Source organism: Perognathus longimembris, chromosome 14 (assembly GCF_023159225.1).
Source record: "Perognathus longimembris pacificus isolate PPM17 chromosome 14, ASM2315922v1, whole genome shotgun sequence".
Taxonomy (NCBI): Eukaryota; Metazoa; Chordata; class Mammalia; order Rodentia; family Heteromyidae; genus Perognathus; species Perognathus longimembris.
In genome coordinates, this window is record NC_063174.1 from 30,194,643 (window position 1) to 30,210,006 (window position 15,364).

The 15,364-nt window shown below is 34.9% G+C and overlaps 2 protein-coding genes across 2 annotated transcripts in view; one reads left to right on the plus strand and one right to left on the minus strand.

The window, feature by feature from the left end:
* Positions 1 to 15,364, plus strand: part of Mnat1 (MNAT1 component of CDK activating kinase) — a 162,777-nt gene that overhangs the window by 53,929 nt on the left and 93,484 nt on the right. Inside the window, exons 5-6 of the mRNA XM_048362084.1 lie at positions 5,685 to 5,825; positions 13,906 to 14,031. Coding sequence (XP_048218041.1) covers positions 5,685 to 5,825; positions 13,906 to 14,031 — 267 coding nt within the window. The remainder of the gene's footprint in view (positions 1 to 5,684; positions 5,826 to 13,905; positions 14,032 to 15,364) is intronic.
* Positions 7,838 to 9,272, minus strand: LOC125363572 (nucleophosmin-like). Its single transcript, XM_048362863.1, has 2 exons — positions 9,256 to 9,272; positions 7,838 to 8,956 (listed from the first exon to the last, which is right to left on the minus strand). Exons 1-2 carry the CDS (start codon positions 9,270 to 9,272, stop codon positions 8,137 to 8,139), a joined length of 837 nt encoding a protein of 278 aa, XP_048218820.1. The 3' UTR covers positions 7,838 to 8,136.

The window sequence follows — 15,364 nt, forward strand, 5'->3', positions numbered from 1 at the left end:
GGGTGCCCCGGAGATTCTCCGGCTCCATGTAGGTTTTCGGCTCTTCTTTTTTACTCCTTTCTGTTTTCCTGCGTATCTCCACTGCTTCTGGCTGCTGGTTTTGCTGGGTTCTTGATGGGGTGTTGGGTGTTGGAGTTCCCAGCTCGCTATTCAGTTGGAGCGAGTTGGGGTGCCTCCCTACTGTTTCGGCACCATCTTTTCCTCTCCACACTCACTGTCTTACACACACTTAAACACACCTTGTTTTTTTAATCTAATGTCAAAATTTGTTTTGTAATATTTCAGGAATTATGATTCATCATAAAAATTATTGTATAAAGGAAAAAATACATGGATACAGAGATGCAGTTGTCTAAGTTATAAAATTCAGCTATTATTTTTTTTAATAACTTGGGTCTCTAGTTTTGGGGAAAAGTAGAGGAAACTATTTTTGAGGTTCCTTATCAGAATGTTATAATAATCACTAAACGGATACGAGGATATTTGGATCATATACCTTGTATTTTCATTTTGTATTTGGAAGAAGTTTCTTTAGACATATCTTACCTGTCAGTCATAAAGCTCTCAAGGAATTAGCATTCCTGTTCATACTTAGCCTCACTTTCTTAAAAGAAAAGATATATCATTTCTGAGAATATTAGTATGCCATAAGAATTAATCTCATTGTCTACTATCCTTCCCTGGATATCTCAAAAGATGCTTGCAAAGTAGGTATGCCTTTGCAAATGGCATTAGCCCTATTTAATATAATAATAGAGAGTTTTTCCTTTCAACTGAATGCTCTTTTCCTTCATAGTTTTAAGCCAGGGAATTATATTGAGAATTGTGATGAAAAAGTAATTTAATTCTAGTCTAGTGATATTATTTTAAAATAGGAATTTATAATTATTTGAGAATGTTATGTTGATAGGTTACTGAATAAAGAGATACTTTATTTCATGCAGTTATAATCAGATTATTTGGCTTGCTTTTAGTCTATATTTGTGATTAGCTCTTGAGTCAATTTTTTAAATATCATTTATTGATCTTTCTGAGCAGAGTATTGTACTTGTTAGTGATTCTATATGCTTACTGACAAAGCAATAGTATTAAGACCACATATTTTAGTATGTTAGGTAGTTTATAGCATTGCTAGAGTGAGCCCTGAAACCCTATAAAGCAATAGCTAACTTACACATCAATTTTTTTTTAATAACCTAAGGTAGACACTTGCCTTTTATTGACTCTGTGAAATCTTATTGTTCCAGAAACATTAGGGATGTATAAGAGAAAGAAAAGTGATCTCTTGCTTGATTTAGCACATAAAATGACTTGACAGAAAATTAGTGTGGAGTTGTTTACTGAGAAAGGCTTACTTGTTTCATAAAGTTGATATCTGACATCAGTATGAGTCTGAAAAAACCAAACAAAAGTACTTACTCTTAAGACAGTGTATCATTTAAGATTAGGTTATTTTTTTATTTTATTGGATTCTCATGCATAGCAGAGATTGCTGTGTAAAATCCTAGCAATTTTGAGAAAATAACATTATAGTACATACTTTTTGCCTATTTGATAAGCATATAGTACATGAAGATGAAGGAACACTCACATTCTCTAGGGACTAGGTGATTTCATAGTGTCTTAAGGACATAGAAAGACCTGTGTGCCTTTTAATGAGAGCATAGAAGTATATTCAATCTATTATGAAAGACTGAAAAGACATTCCAAGAAGAGTCAGTTTTGTTTTTCTTTTCTTATGTACCGGTAACTGGGGCTTTAACTCAGTGTCTGGACACTGTCCCTAGGTTTTTTTTTGTTTTTTTTTTCACTCAAGGCTGGTACTCTACCACTTAAACTAAAGTCCTACTTCTAGCTATTTGATTATTAATTGGCGATAACAGTCTCTTAGACTTTCCTGCCCACGCTTGCTTCAAACCACAGTCTTCAAGACCTCAGCCTACTGAATTGGTAGGATTACAGGCATGAGCCACTGATGTCTCACCAGAATAGTTTTGAAGGACTAGTAGAAGTTATTCAGATTAAGAAGTTGGAAATGGGATAGAGAGGCAGTACAAGGTACACAGAAATGAACGAAGGAAAGAACACAAAGATATTCATAGATAGTTCTGAGGGTTGTAAGTAGTTCTATACTGTGAAAGCTTGTATGTGTGAGAGAGAGGAAAGAGAAAGGGAAAGAGAAATAGAGAGACAGTTGTTATAGAGCGCTCCTGTGCTCTCTCCTCCCTTCCCTCCCCTTGCCCCCGGTTTCTTTTAGTGAGTTTCCATGATTTATCTTTTTATACTGATACTCTCAAATATTTTTTCAGCCCATTGTTTTCTCCTGAGCTTTTAGAACTATTTAGTATATCTACTTATCTCTACATTACTATTAAACATTTCTTTTTGCATGTGTTATAGCATCTGTAATTCAGTATGTCTACAAAGATCTTGTCTTCACTCTCCTGTTTATTTTAGTATGTTTCAAAATTAAAATTTTATTGTGGTAGGAACACTTAAAATATCTTTCTGTTTTGAGTCAATTATACACTTTAATTTTTCAGTACAGTGTTGTACATTAGATCTCTAGAACTGAAACTTGAGGCTTGCTGATTAGTAACTCCCCATTTCACCTTCCTTTAGAAACCACCATTCCACTGTTCGGTTCTGTGATTTTGACTGTTTTATATACCTCAAAAATGAAACCATAAGGTATTTGTCATACTGAGTATTTTAATTTTCTTAGATTTGTGAAGACTCATGTTTATTCTTGAGTTCTGGGTACACTTAAGGAGATAGTGAGGCCAGGCACCAGTGGATCACACCTGTTATCCTAGCTTCTTAGGCTGAGAACTGAATATCACAGTTCCAAGCCAGCTCAGGCAGGTTAATCTCCAATTAACCTCTAAAGAGTCAGGTGTGGTGCCGTCGCTCAAATGGTAGAGCTATATCCTTTTAGGAAGAAGCTTAAGGACAGCCCACACATATCATGAGTTCAAGCTCTAGGAGCAGCACACGTGCGCACGTGCTTGCGCATGTGCACACACACACGATAGTGTATTCTGCTACCATTGCATGGAATGTTCTGTATATGTCTGTCATGTCCATTTGCAATATAGTATTATTCACACTCTAGTTTACTTATTGATCTTTTGTGTGGATGTCCTGTCTATTACTGAAAGTGAGTTATTGAAGTCTCTTGTAGTTATTGTATTGCTATTAAATTCTCCTTTCATTGGTATGTTTGCTTTATATGTTTAGTTGCTTGGGTATTTGGGTACATAAATGTTCATAGGTGTTATATCTTTTATTTTTTTGTCACTGTATTGGGGCTTGAATTCAGGGCCAGCTTCTTTGTCTGAGATTGGCACTCTACCTTTTTTGCTGGTTCGTTGGAGAGTAAATCTTGCAGATTTTTTCTACATTTCAAAGCATTCTTCAGATCTCACCTGAGATCTGGGGTGTGAGTTTTTGGTGCCTGGCTAATTGTTATATCTTCCTATATTTTGATCCTTTAATCATCATATAATGTCCGTTTCTTAGCAATTTTCACTTTAAGTCTCCTTTTTCCCTTATGTTCTCTATTGCAGTGAATGGTGTTAGTATTAGTCAGCCTCTTTCTTTTTTTTTTTTGGCCAGTCCTGGGCCTTGGACTCAGGGCCTGAGCACTGTCCCTGGCTTCTTCCCGCTCAAGGCTAGCACTCTGCCACTTGAGCCACAGCGCCGCTTCTGGCCGTTTTCTGTATATGTGGTGCTGGGGAATCGAACCTAGGGCCTCGTGTATCCGAGGCAGGCACTCTTGCCACTAGGCTATATCCCCAGCCCAGCCTCTTTCTTTTGATCATACCTTGTTATTTTCAAATCTGATTCCTTCTCTAATTCTGATGTAATCTTACATAGGGACATTACTGTTTTTTTTGTGTGTGTTTTTGGAATCTTCTTCCAATTGCCTGGTCACCAGTGTTAAACTTTATAGATCTTTACATCTTACTACTTTTAGTCATCTTTTTAAATGTATTTCTCAAAGTCCCTTAATGTCTTCCTTGTTGCCCCAGTGTGACACAACTTTCTTGTAGTGTAGCTGATCCTTTATGAACCTGCCCTTCATTTTTGGCTTTATCTGAAATGTTCTTGAACTCCCATTCTAGCTTGTTCCGTATCATTGTTTTACCCCTCCCTCTCTCTCCTTCTCCCTCCCTCCTTCTTGTTATCCCTCCCCCCCCCTCCTGCTCTCTTCTCTCTGTTTTCTGCCAGTATTGGTGCTTGAACTCAGGGCCTAGGAGCTGTCCCTTAGCTTTTTCACTCTACCTCTAGCTAGCAGTCTACCACTTGAGACACAGCTCTGCTTTTGGCTTTTTGGTGGTGAATTGGAGAAAAGAGTTTTGTGGACTTTGCTGCCTAGGCTGGCTTTGAACAGTGATCTTCAGATCTGAGATCTCATTTGAACTCTTTAACTCAACCTTTATATACTGTTTTCCCAGGGCTTCTGTAAAAAGCACAAACTAGGTGACATATAACATCAGGAATTTATCTTTTCACCATTACATAGATTAGAAGTCTGAATTCAAGATTTCAGCAGTGCCATGCTGTCTCTAAAGGCTCTAGGGGAGGATCCTTCTTTGCTGCTTCTAGCTTCTGTGGTAGCTAGCAATAATTATAGTGCATCCCTCTAATCTCTACCTCTATCTTCACTTGGTGTGTGTTTATAGTATGGACTTCCTTTAACTTGAGCAGAGGTCCTATTTCCCAAATAAGATCACATTTGTTAGGCCGTTAAAGGCCTAATATCATTTTATGGGACAGAATCCCACCTATAACACTCTAAACCTTTTTCTGATTCTCTAGGAAAGTTTATTACCCTTCCTATCAATTTTGTCTTTACTATGTACCTGACTATACCTTGTTAACATTTGTAATACTTAATTGCAAATACATGCACACATACAAACTGCATATGCATATAACTTTTAGATTTATATGCATATAACTTCTAGATCAAGTTTAGATTCCCTTCTCAATTGGGAGCCTTAGTTCTAGTAGTGACCCTGGTAATACAGGTGGAAAATTTTGTAAAATGATTGGGAGATGCTCATAAAACTCTACCAGCTGAATTAAAAAGGGGAATGGGGAGAGAGAGTAATCAAAGATGGCTGAGTTCATACTGGTTTACTTATACTGGTTTACTCCTAGTAAGGTAAGAAATACAGGAGAAAAGAAGCTTAATTTTCACATATGACTTTAAAGTATATAAGTGCAGTTGGGAACTTGGTTTATTGAAGAGTGTGAAATGAAAGTATCCTCTAATAGGAATGAATTTAAACTGTACTGATTATAATTTTAAGTATTGTCGGCATGACTTGAGTGGTAGAGTGCTTGATTTATAAGCATGAGGCCCTGGATTCAGTTTCTATTATGGCCAAAATAATTCATGTATTCAAAACTCTACTGATTAAGTGCAGTTATTACAGTTCTGCTTCTGAACTTTGTGTGCTTTGTTTAGGTATTTGTTTGGGTGTGGGTATCATCCTCTTTAATACTAACATGTTCCAATAAAATAAAATGACTTTTGCTTTTCTGTGTAGAAGTGCTACATTATTAAAATAAGTGATTAGGTTGTTTTATGCTTCTAATAAATATCAGAATTTGTTATGGATTGCTGTTGGTTGTTAAATATATTCCATGCCATATATAAATTTTTGTTTTAGACTCGGGAACAAGAAGAATTAGAAGAAGCTTTAGAGGTAGAACGACAGGAAAATGAACAAAGAAGATTGTTTATACAGAAAGAGGAACAACTACAGCAGATTCTCAAAAGGAAGAATAAACAGGCCTTTTTAGATGAACTGGTATGTATTCATCTCAATTATGATGAAGAAATGTTTTCCTACCTAATCATGCTAGACTATGGCCTTTAAGTATCATTACCAGAGTGTTAATTGTTTACTGTTAGTTTTGGTAATAGTTTTTGTTGTTGTTGTTGGTTGTGGGGCTTGAACTCTGGGCCTGGGCACTGTCCCTCAGCTCAAGGCTAGTGCTCTACAACTTTGGGCCACAGTGCCACTTTGGGTTTTGGGGTGGTTAATTGGAGATCAGAGTCTCAAGGACTTTCCTGCTGGGCTGGCTTTGAACCAGGATCCTTAGATCTTATCCTCCTGAGTAGCTAGGATTAGCCACTGATGCCCGGCTGGTATTTGTTTCTTGATATTAATCTGTCTTGTTGAATAAGAAGCCATACCCTCCATAAATAATTGAGCAAATAATATTCTTTTATGTTTGCCATTCTTTGGGTCTGAATTCAAGTGGTTTGTAGGGCTACTCTTTCCCAATGTATTCTCAAGGGTAATTCTGCATGTGGTTTCTGTAGTTGGACAAGTTATGTAGTAGCATTTCCACTATATTTCCTAGTAAGAGTCTGCTCAGTTTAAATCTGAAGGGATATATATCCTACCACTTGGTGGGAGTATTATGGTCATCTTTAATCAACATAGTATGTGCTTGGAAAAGAAATGTTTCCCAGAATCTGGCATAATTTAATTCACATGGTACCCAATCTCTATTTCAAAGAGAACCTAGTGATTGAAATTATGAAAATGACTTTAATTGTAATTTTTCTTATTCATAAATGTGCTGATTTAGAGCTTGCCAACTGCTATGAAGGATTTGACGTGATTTTTTTTTCTAGGATATGGTTGTTATGGCACTATTTATATACCTTAAAGAAGGTTGGTAAAATGAGGTTCTTATGTATTCTCTCCCTCTCTTCTCTCTCTCCTGTTCCCCTCCTGTCCCCTTCCTTCTTTCTCCCTCTCTTCTTTCCCCTCTTCCTCCATTCTCCTTCCTTCCTTCTCTTTCCTTCTCTTCCTCACTCCCTTTTGTTCTTCCCTCTTTCTTCCCCCTCTTCTTCCCTTCTCATTCCATCCCTTTCTCCCCCTCTGTCCTTCCTTCCATCCCTCTGTTTCTCTCTCTGTTACTTTATTTTCAGATGAGAAAGACAAATGACTGATCTAGCTAGTATACTTTTAATAGATTGTTCATATGTTTCTAAGCTTACTGAGTAAACATGTTGTTTTCAGAGTATTTTTCTCTTGGGTAATTTTCTAGTAACTAGCTCATTTTTTAGTTATTGGTTCTGTGATGAAGTTTATAATGACCTGTTACCCAGTGATAGAACTGTATTATATTTTTATATAAAAATAATGTATCTGGGAGAAATTCCAGTTCTGTTTCAAGTGTTTTCTAGCAATTAGTTCCTTAGTTTTTTTTAGATAATAGCAATGATAATAACTAAATATTATTAGTGAATTATTTAATAGATTTTATACTATATTATTTGATACTTACCACTCCATGTGCTATTGAAGACATCACAGACTGGAAAACTTTCTCAGAGTCTTTGTGTCCTTCCCTTTCATTTCTGTCCATATAAATTCATTTACAACAGGTATTTCTTTAGTGCTAATATACTTAGTTCCCTTGTCTTAGTTAATGTGCTGTTATTCTAGGATGGGGTAAATGTATGTAATTTCTTATTTGCTTTTGCCTCCAAAGCATTTAAGCCAGTTAAGCAGGAGTAAAATACGGAGGTTACTTAAATTTGAAAGAGGTGAGTAAGTAAAAGAAAAATAAAGAAAAAGGGGATTACTGAGGCTTAGACATAAAATATTTATCATTAATCCTGTCTACTATGGAGGGTGATTCATTTCTAGAAACGAGTCAAGTATATAAAAATAGAATAATAATAATGAATAAGTGGTGGGTTTAGCTTTAACAGTTGAATTAATACACATTGTATTCTATACATTTATATAGATGTGTTTGGTGAGCAATTAAAGTTACTAAAGTATGGATTACTAAATTTTTTTTTGATTCATTCAAATATTTATTGAGCATGGTCAAAAAGATGGAGCATATGCACAATACAAAGCAATACGTAAGGATTACTCAATCACAGCAGTCACAACAAAGTGCATTAGGAAACCAAAAGATTGCTTCCAGCCTGGAAGGGAGTATGCGTGGCAAATCAGGAAAGGGGATTGAGATTAAGATAGAAGACTTCAGTCTGGATTGTTGATGATAGTCAGTATGGACTATATCTGTTTCTCCTCTTCCTCTTTCCCCATCTTTGGGCTTTAATTTACCAGTAGTGCCCAGGACTGCTCAATGTACTTTTTCTATACTTGCTTGCATTTTTGCTTTAATGTCTTCTACTGAACTAGGTCCTTTTGGTGTTTTAGGAGTTTTTTTTTCCTGTTTTTTGAAGGATTCTTGACCTTTTGATCTTGGTGTCGTTGGTTTCGAATCTTTTCCATTCTGGTTTGATTTCTGTGCATTTTTGGCTGGAGTATCTCGTATAGATTTCTTCATTGGAACTTTTTCTTCTGTTTCCTCGTCATCAAAATCATCATCATCATCCTCTTCCTCATCATCATCTTCATCCTCCTCATCCTCATCTTCCTCAGCAAGTTTTACTTTTTTCTGTGGAACCTTGCTACCACCTCCAGGGGCAGACCGCTTTCCAGACACACTCAGGAGTTTTACATCCTCCTCCTCTTCATCTTCTGACTCTGCATCCTCCTCCACAGCAACTAAGTGCTGTCCACTAATGTGCACAGGTCCCGAGCCACACTTCAGCCTCAGGACCACAGGTGGTGTGATTTCAAAGCCCCCAAGGGAAACCGTTGGCTGCACAGACATTTTCAAAGTTGCCAGTGTAACTTTAATTGGACTTCCCGCATAGTTCATTGCCTCTGCCTCGAGGATATGCAGTTCATCTTTTGCACCAGCCCCTAAACTAACCGTTCTTAATGATAACTGGTGCTCATTTTCATCATTATCTACCTTACAGTGATAATCTTTGTCAGTTTTTAGTTCACAGCCGAAAAGGTAGTTCTGGGGCCGCAGCGGGCTCATGTCCATGTCCATCGAGTCCTCCAGGGGTGGGCAAGGCGAGGGCAGACGGAGGAGTGCGGCTCCGAGGCTGAGAAGAGACACAGGACGGAATCATGCCAAGGATGCATGGATTACTAAATATTGCTGATACAGTTTTTATGTCAAAAATTCTTCCTCAATCATTTCACACAAACAGAAGTATTTGTTTGGGCATAATGCTTCTCTATATAGCTAACTGAATTAATCCTAAATATAAATACTAGGTGAAAGTATACTATATTTATCAGATATAAAAGGTTCTTAGATTTTAAGGTTAGCTAACTTTGAAATGGCAGTTATTCTTGCATAACTTTTAGTCCTAAAAAGTACTAACTTTTGCTGCCTCACCGAGCTGCTATTGGCATGAAGCTCCCTTTAGTTCATGAGCCATGAAGCAAGAGGTGAAATTGCCAGTGTTGTACACTGTGTATAATCTGGAGTTAATATTGGGTTTTGTGATCCACCTCCCCCCACTTCCTGTTTTCTTCACCTGCAAGTCATTACTGCACATACTTTCCTCACTATTTAGCTCATGTAACATGGTGGTTATATAAGGTTTTAGTAATTTACTGTACTCATTAGTACAATTAATTACAACAGATTGGCTTAGAGTACCTTTGCAGTTTGGTTTCTATTTTAAAATTTATTTAAAATTCTTAGTTATATTAATTTTTCATTTTTATTAATTTTTGTTTCATGTTAACATAGGTTTAGTTCTTATTAACTAATTAGACACATTTAATTTTTTTATGTTTTTGAACTGTTATGTACTAAGAGAAATAGCATATTTCTTTTTGTATGTATGTTCACTTGTTAGATTATCATAAAAAATAAGAAGATAACATTTGTATTTATAAATATGCCTAGATGCTTACATCCTAGAATTATTCCCTGGACCTAATTTATACAAGTACTACTTGTTACCTCCTATTTTTGAGGTTGGTCTTTGTGTCAAAAGTCACTTTGAAACCTTTTTAAAAGCATTGGCATCACATTATACGGTATGTGACAGAATTTTAATGTTATGGTCTTAATGTTTATGACTTAGCATTTGCTATAACATTGGTTTAAAAAATCCATTTATTTAATTCCAACTGTAAATTCAATTTTTTTAACAGTTTGGAGAAGGATTTTTAATCAGGTCATGTCTTATTAAATCTTTTTATATTCCTGTTTGAAAATTCTCTTCAGTCTTATGTCTTAAATTTTGTATGGGTTAATATTCTTGTCAAACTCAGTAGCTGATTTTTATTAGAAATATTGTTTGCCAGATGGCTTGCTTAAAGTCAGTTAAAATAATCTTGTAAAAGGGTCATTATAAAGCTTTTAATGAGTATTACAGGCAGTCTTATTAAAATTTCTTTAAATATTAAACAGTGTGCCTTTAGGCAATTATTATAGAGTATAGAACCTTTCAAAGTGAAATACAATGCCAGGAAGACTGAAATAACTTGAAAGACTGAATCTGCGTGTTCTATGTTTCCCACAGTATGTAAGTTTCACAATATCCTACTCAGTAGATATTTTTGTTGTTAAACCTCATGTTTAATTCCAGCTTAACACTCTCAAAGAATTTCAGGCTCTAAAAATTTGAGTTCTAAAGTATAAGTAGATTTAAAGTAAATTTGTAACAGTACTTAAGTTAGTTTTACTTAGGATATTTGTTTTTTTGAAATGTCAGCTATTTATCAAGGCATTTTAACATTCAGTTCCTTTCAATGTGAATTTGACATGAGGATTAAAGCAAGCCAGTCTTGCTTAGCAACTTTCTCAAAGTGAATACAGTGTTTTGGTTTTATATCAGAACTTTTGCTTTTTAGAAAAATTGTCTGTGTGAATAAGCACCTGAATTTATTACCAGTATAATAATGGGATCCAGTGATTTAGTTTATTAGCCCAGGGGAAAAAAATTCTTTTTACATTTCTACCTAAAAGACAGCTTGGTGGGCTGGGAATATGGCCTAGCAGTAGAGTGCTTGCTTCTTGTATACATGAAGTCCTGGGTTTGATTCCTTAGCACCACATATATAAAAAAAGCCAGATGTGGTACTATGGCTCAAGTGGTAGAGTGCTATCCTTGAGCAAAAAGCCAGGGACAGTGCTCAGGCCCTGAGTTCCAGAACTGGCAAAGAAAAAAAAATAGCTTGATTACAGCCCAATTAACATCATCCTCACTTTTTTTTTTTTTTTACTTTTAAGTTTTATTATGTATTTATTGTTGAATGGAAATCAAGAATAGCTGCAGGAGTTTACAATACAGCTATTAATGCATTGCTCTTTGTTTTGTTTGGAATATGAAACTTATTCAGTAGATTCTCATTTTATTTCATTAATTCTATTTATTGCTAAAGCAGATCTAGATGATTTTACTTAACTTTTTTTGAGTGGGAGGTAGAGATTGAACTCAGGGTTTTGTGCTTTCTAGGCAGGTGTTCTACCACTTCAGCCATACTTCCAGCCCTCAATGATTGTATTAAAGTATATACATATGTATGTATGTATGTACGTATGTATGTATGTAGTTAGCTATTTTTTTTAATTTTACCTTTTTTTTGTTTGGTCCTGGGTCTTGAACTCAGGGCCTGGATACTGTGTCTAAGCTTTTTGCTCAGGGCTACTGTTCTATCATTTGAGCCACAGCTCCACTTTGAGCTTTTTTTTGTTTTGTTCGTTTTTGTGGTTAATTGGGTATAAGAGTGTCAAGGACTTTCTTGCCTTGGCTAGTTTTGAACCATAATCCTCAAATATCAGCCTTCTAAGTAGCTAGGATTATAGGCATAAACCACCAGTGCCTGTCTTAAAGAATATATTTTATAAATAAAATCTGTATTTTTTATTTGCCTTTAAAAATTATTAGCTGTATTGGGATTGATCTTAGGGCCCTCTACCAATTGAACTATGTCCCCAGTTCTTACTTTTTTCCCCTTCTAATTGTCTTCTTAGTTACACAGGGAAAGCAATTTCATTGTTATACATCCATGTTTCCAATGCATTACAGTCAGTTTCACCTCTTCTCTCATACTCCCTGCATCCTTCCCCCTAAAAAAAATCTAGTCTTTATTTTATTATTATTTTTATCTTTTTTAAAATTTTTATCTTTTATGCTGGTACTGGGCCTTAAAATCATAGTCTGGAACACTGTCCTTTCCTTTTGAACCCTAGCTCCATTTCTGGCTTTTTGCTGCTAAGTTGAAGATAGGTCTCTTGGGTTTGAACTCTGATCCTCAGTTCTCAACTTCTGCAGTTGCTAGGTTTACAGGTAAGCGCCACTAGTGCCTGACTACATATTTTAAATCTCTAAGAAATTTCTTGTTTCTCATTTCTGGTGGCAAAACTCACTGTTTCAGAACCTTTTCTTTTTTTGGCACTATGGTTTGAACGCAGAGACTTGTGTTTCCTAAGCAGGTTGAGCCACATTCTAGTTGCTATTACAAAACTTAAAACAATATTTTTGAATAAGCATACATTTGTAATATGAGGCCATTTTATTGTTATTTCCAAGCTACACACAGTATATTTTTAACAAATTCACCTTCTTCACCATATTCTTATCTCCACCCTTCCTCCAAAATCTTGAGTTCTTGTTATTTCAATTTATTCTACACTGTAACTGTTAAACCATTATGTTTGTCTCTAGCTTACATGGTAGATCGCTTGTCTAGTAAGTGTTAAGGATCTGAGTTTAAAACTACAGTACCCACCAAAACAAATGAATACAATTGTGTTAATTAGTGCATATTTTCTTAAGAAATTATTTAGTTGTAGCCAGGTTTGGTAGCACACGTCTGTAGTCCCAGTAATCAGGAGTCTGAGGCAGGAGAATTGTAAATTTGTGGCCAGACAGCCACATAGCAAATTCTAGACCAGCAAGTCCCTATGTTAGAAAACTACCAAAGAAATACAAATAATCAAGTAATTAAAGAACATTAGGATCTGATATATTCCTTTTATACTGTGAAATGTTAACAGTAAAGTTTCTTCAGGTTTAAATTTTGAGTGGTCACTATTTCAAAGATCAAATCCTATTTTGTTGTTTGTTTTCACATATGAACTTGGTATAGGAGGTAGAAGTGTGTTTTTGTATCTTAAGTTTTGTTTATAAACATGAATGTGCTCTGTGTTTGTGTGCACATTTGTGAGACATACACACATACGTGTTTGTGCGAGACAGAGTCAGAGGTAGAAAGGTGAAGGTTAGGGGGAGAGGAAGAGAGTGAGAGTACTTTTCCTCAGTCTAGACCTTCTCTGTATGTTTCTAGCATTTTACTTAACTGACAGCTCAGAAAAGAAAAAGTCTGGATGTCATTTAGTTTAGGTCTTAGCGTCACAGCACTTTAGACATGTAAGAAGACTTCATGTTCAACAGGATAAATAACAATCTACAAATACGAATTAGTAATTTGCTTGTCTTACTAAAACTTTATGCATATTTTATAGATTCTCTTATTTAGTATCAATGTAAGACATTAAAAGTTTGTGATTTGTTATTTGGTTAAACATTTTGAATTAACTTCTAAACATAAGTAAAGGAGAAAATAAATATCCATTGGTTGTATTTACAATGGTTTCTTTGTGCAAAACAAAACAAGGATCATTTTTCAACAGCCCCAGGTGAAATCTAACAGGAAAGGATTTCAAACTGGTCTGAACTCACTAGTAAAGAGACTGTGTCTTAGATAAACATCTGATCTAAGTTATAGTACTTTTTTGTCTTTGTAATACTCTTTTTGTGGTTAGCTTATTTTTTTCCTAATAAATTCTGTTGGTGACTAAGTATGGTCTTTAATGTGGATTTTATAAAAATACTTGTTTGCAGGATAGTTTGATTATGAGTTTCAGCACCCTTTTCTTATTATGGAGTGTTAATTTTTTTTTTGTTAAATGCTTTACATAATGTAAGTATTTAGGTTGACATCAAATGATTATAGAAAAGGTATACTTTAATAGGCTTGTTGCTTCTTATTTTTCCTTTTTGAGTTTAACCAACTTTTCTTACAGGAGAGTTCTGATCTCCCTGTTGCTCTGCTTCTGGCTCAACATAAAGATAGATCTACCCAACTGGAAATGCAACTTGAAAAACCTAAAACGGTGAAACCTGTGACATTTTCCACTGGTATCAAAATGGTAAGCTTTATTTTGGTGGCTTATTTGAAAAGATATTTTATGAGAATTACACTCTATGATTTCATTGACTTCACATGGAACTGAAAGATATAGATGTTTAAGACCAGTTTGTATGTTCTCAGTTAGATGTCTGAAAATACAGATAGATATGTGCTGTATAAGCAAAGTGAAAAGTAATAATTTTCAAAGTAGACAACATCATTTTGTTTAGGGTAAATTGGATTTTTATGTTTTTGTTTTTATTTTTAAGTTTGTAGTAAGAATATCATTTAGGGAAACATTTCTTAAAAGAAAAATTTATAAATATCATTATGGAAATACTTATTTACTGATAAAAATAGGAAAATAAATATAGATTTATACTTCCTTCCAGAGTTGTTCTCTACATACATACATTTAAAAAATATATTTAAAAGCTGTTTTTCACTTATAGACCTTTTAAAGAATGGACTAATTTAAAATTTTTAAAGAATTGTACTGGGATTTGTACTCAGGATTTTGTGCTTGCTTGACTGAGCCCTGTCTCCTCAGTCAGGCTTTTAGCTCAATTATTTTCTGATTATTTTGGAAAGAGAATCTTATAGACATTTCTGTTCAGGCTGGCTTAAAACTGTGATCTGCTGAATCTCAACCACTTGAATAGCTAGGATTATAATCATGATCCACTGGTACCTGGATTGAAACTATTTAAAAGTTAATTGTATCCATTTGTTCAAAAGAAAGATTTAATAAGTTTGTGACATATTTGATATAATTTGGGTGTTTCTGTCAAGTTGTTTCTTTTCATTAAGAATTACATAGTTCGTCATATTAATTTTAGATTGTGTTTTACATCATGATTTTTGAGATTTAGTCAATCTAAAATATACGACTTTCAATAGTAAATGCACTTCAAAGAGTTTCATTGTAGTAATATAAAAAGTGTGGCAGCATTATGAAGTTAATGATTTAGAGCCAAACAGGTCCAAACACACACACACAATTCAATTCTCTGCTCCTCATATAAACACATTCCTGACACAAGCAAATTACTAAGCCTCTTTAATAAGACTTTTTTCTCATCTGTAAAATGCAGTTACATTATCTTATCTGTGTACAGAGTGCATTAAATAAGACAATGTAAAAAAAAGTGCTCAATACAGTGCTTGCCAGATAGCAAACTCTCAGTAAGTGAAGCTATTTGTTACTAATAAAAGTCTCTCCAGTTTTTCTGCCCGAGCTGGTTTTGAACTGTGGTCCTCACATCTCAGGCTCAGTAGCTAGGATTACAAGTATGAGCCACCGGAATGTCTTTCTTTGAGTGATATTTTTTAAAAAAACTTCCATTACTTTT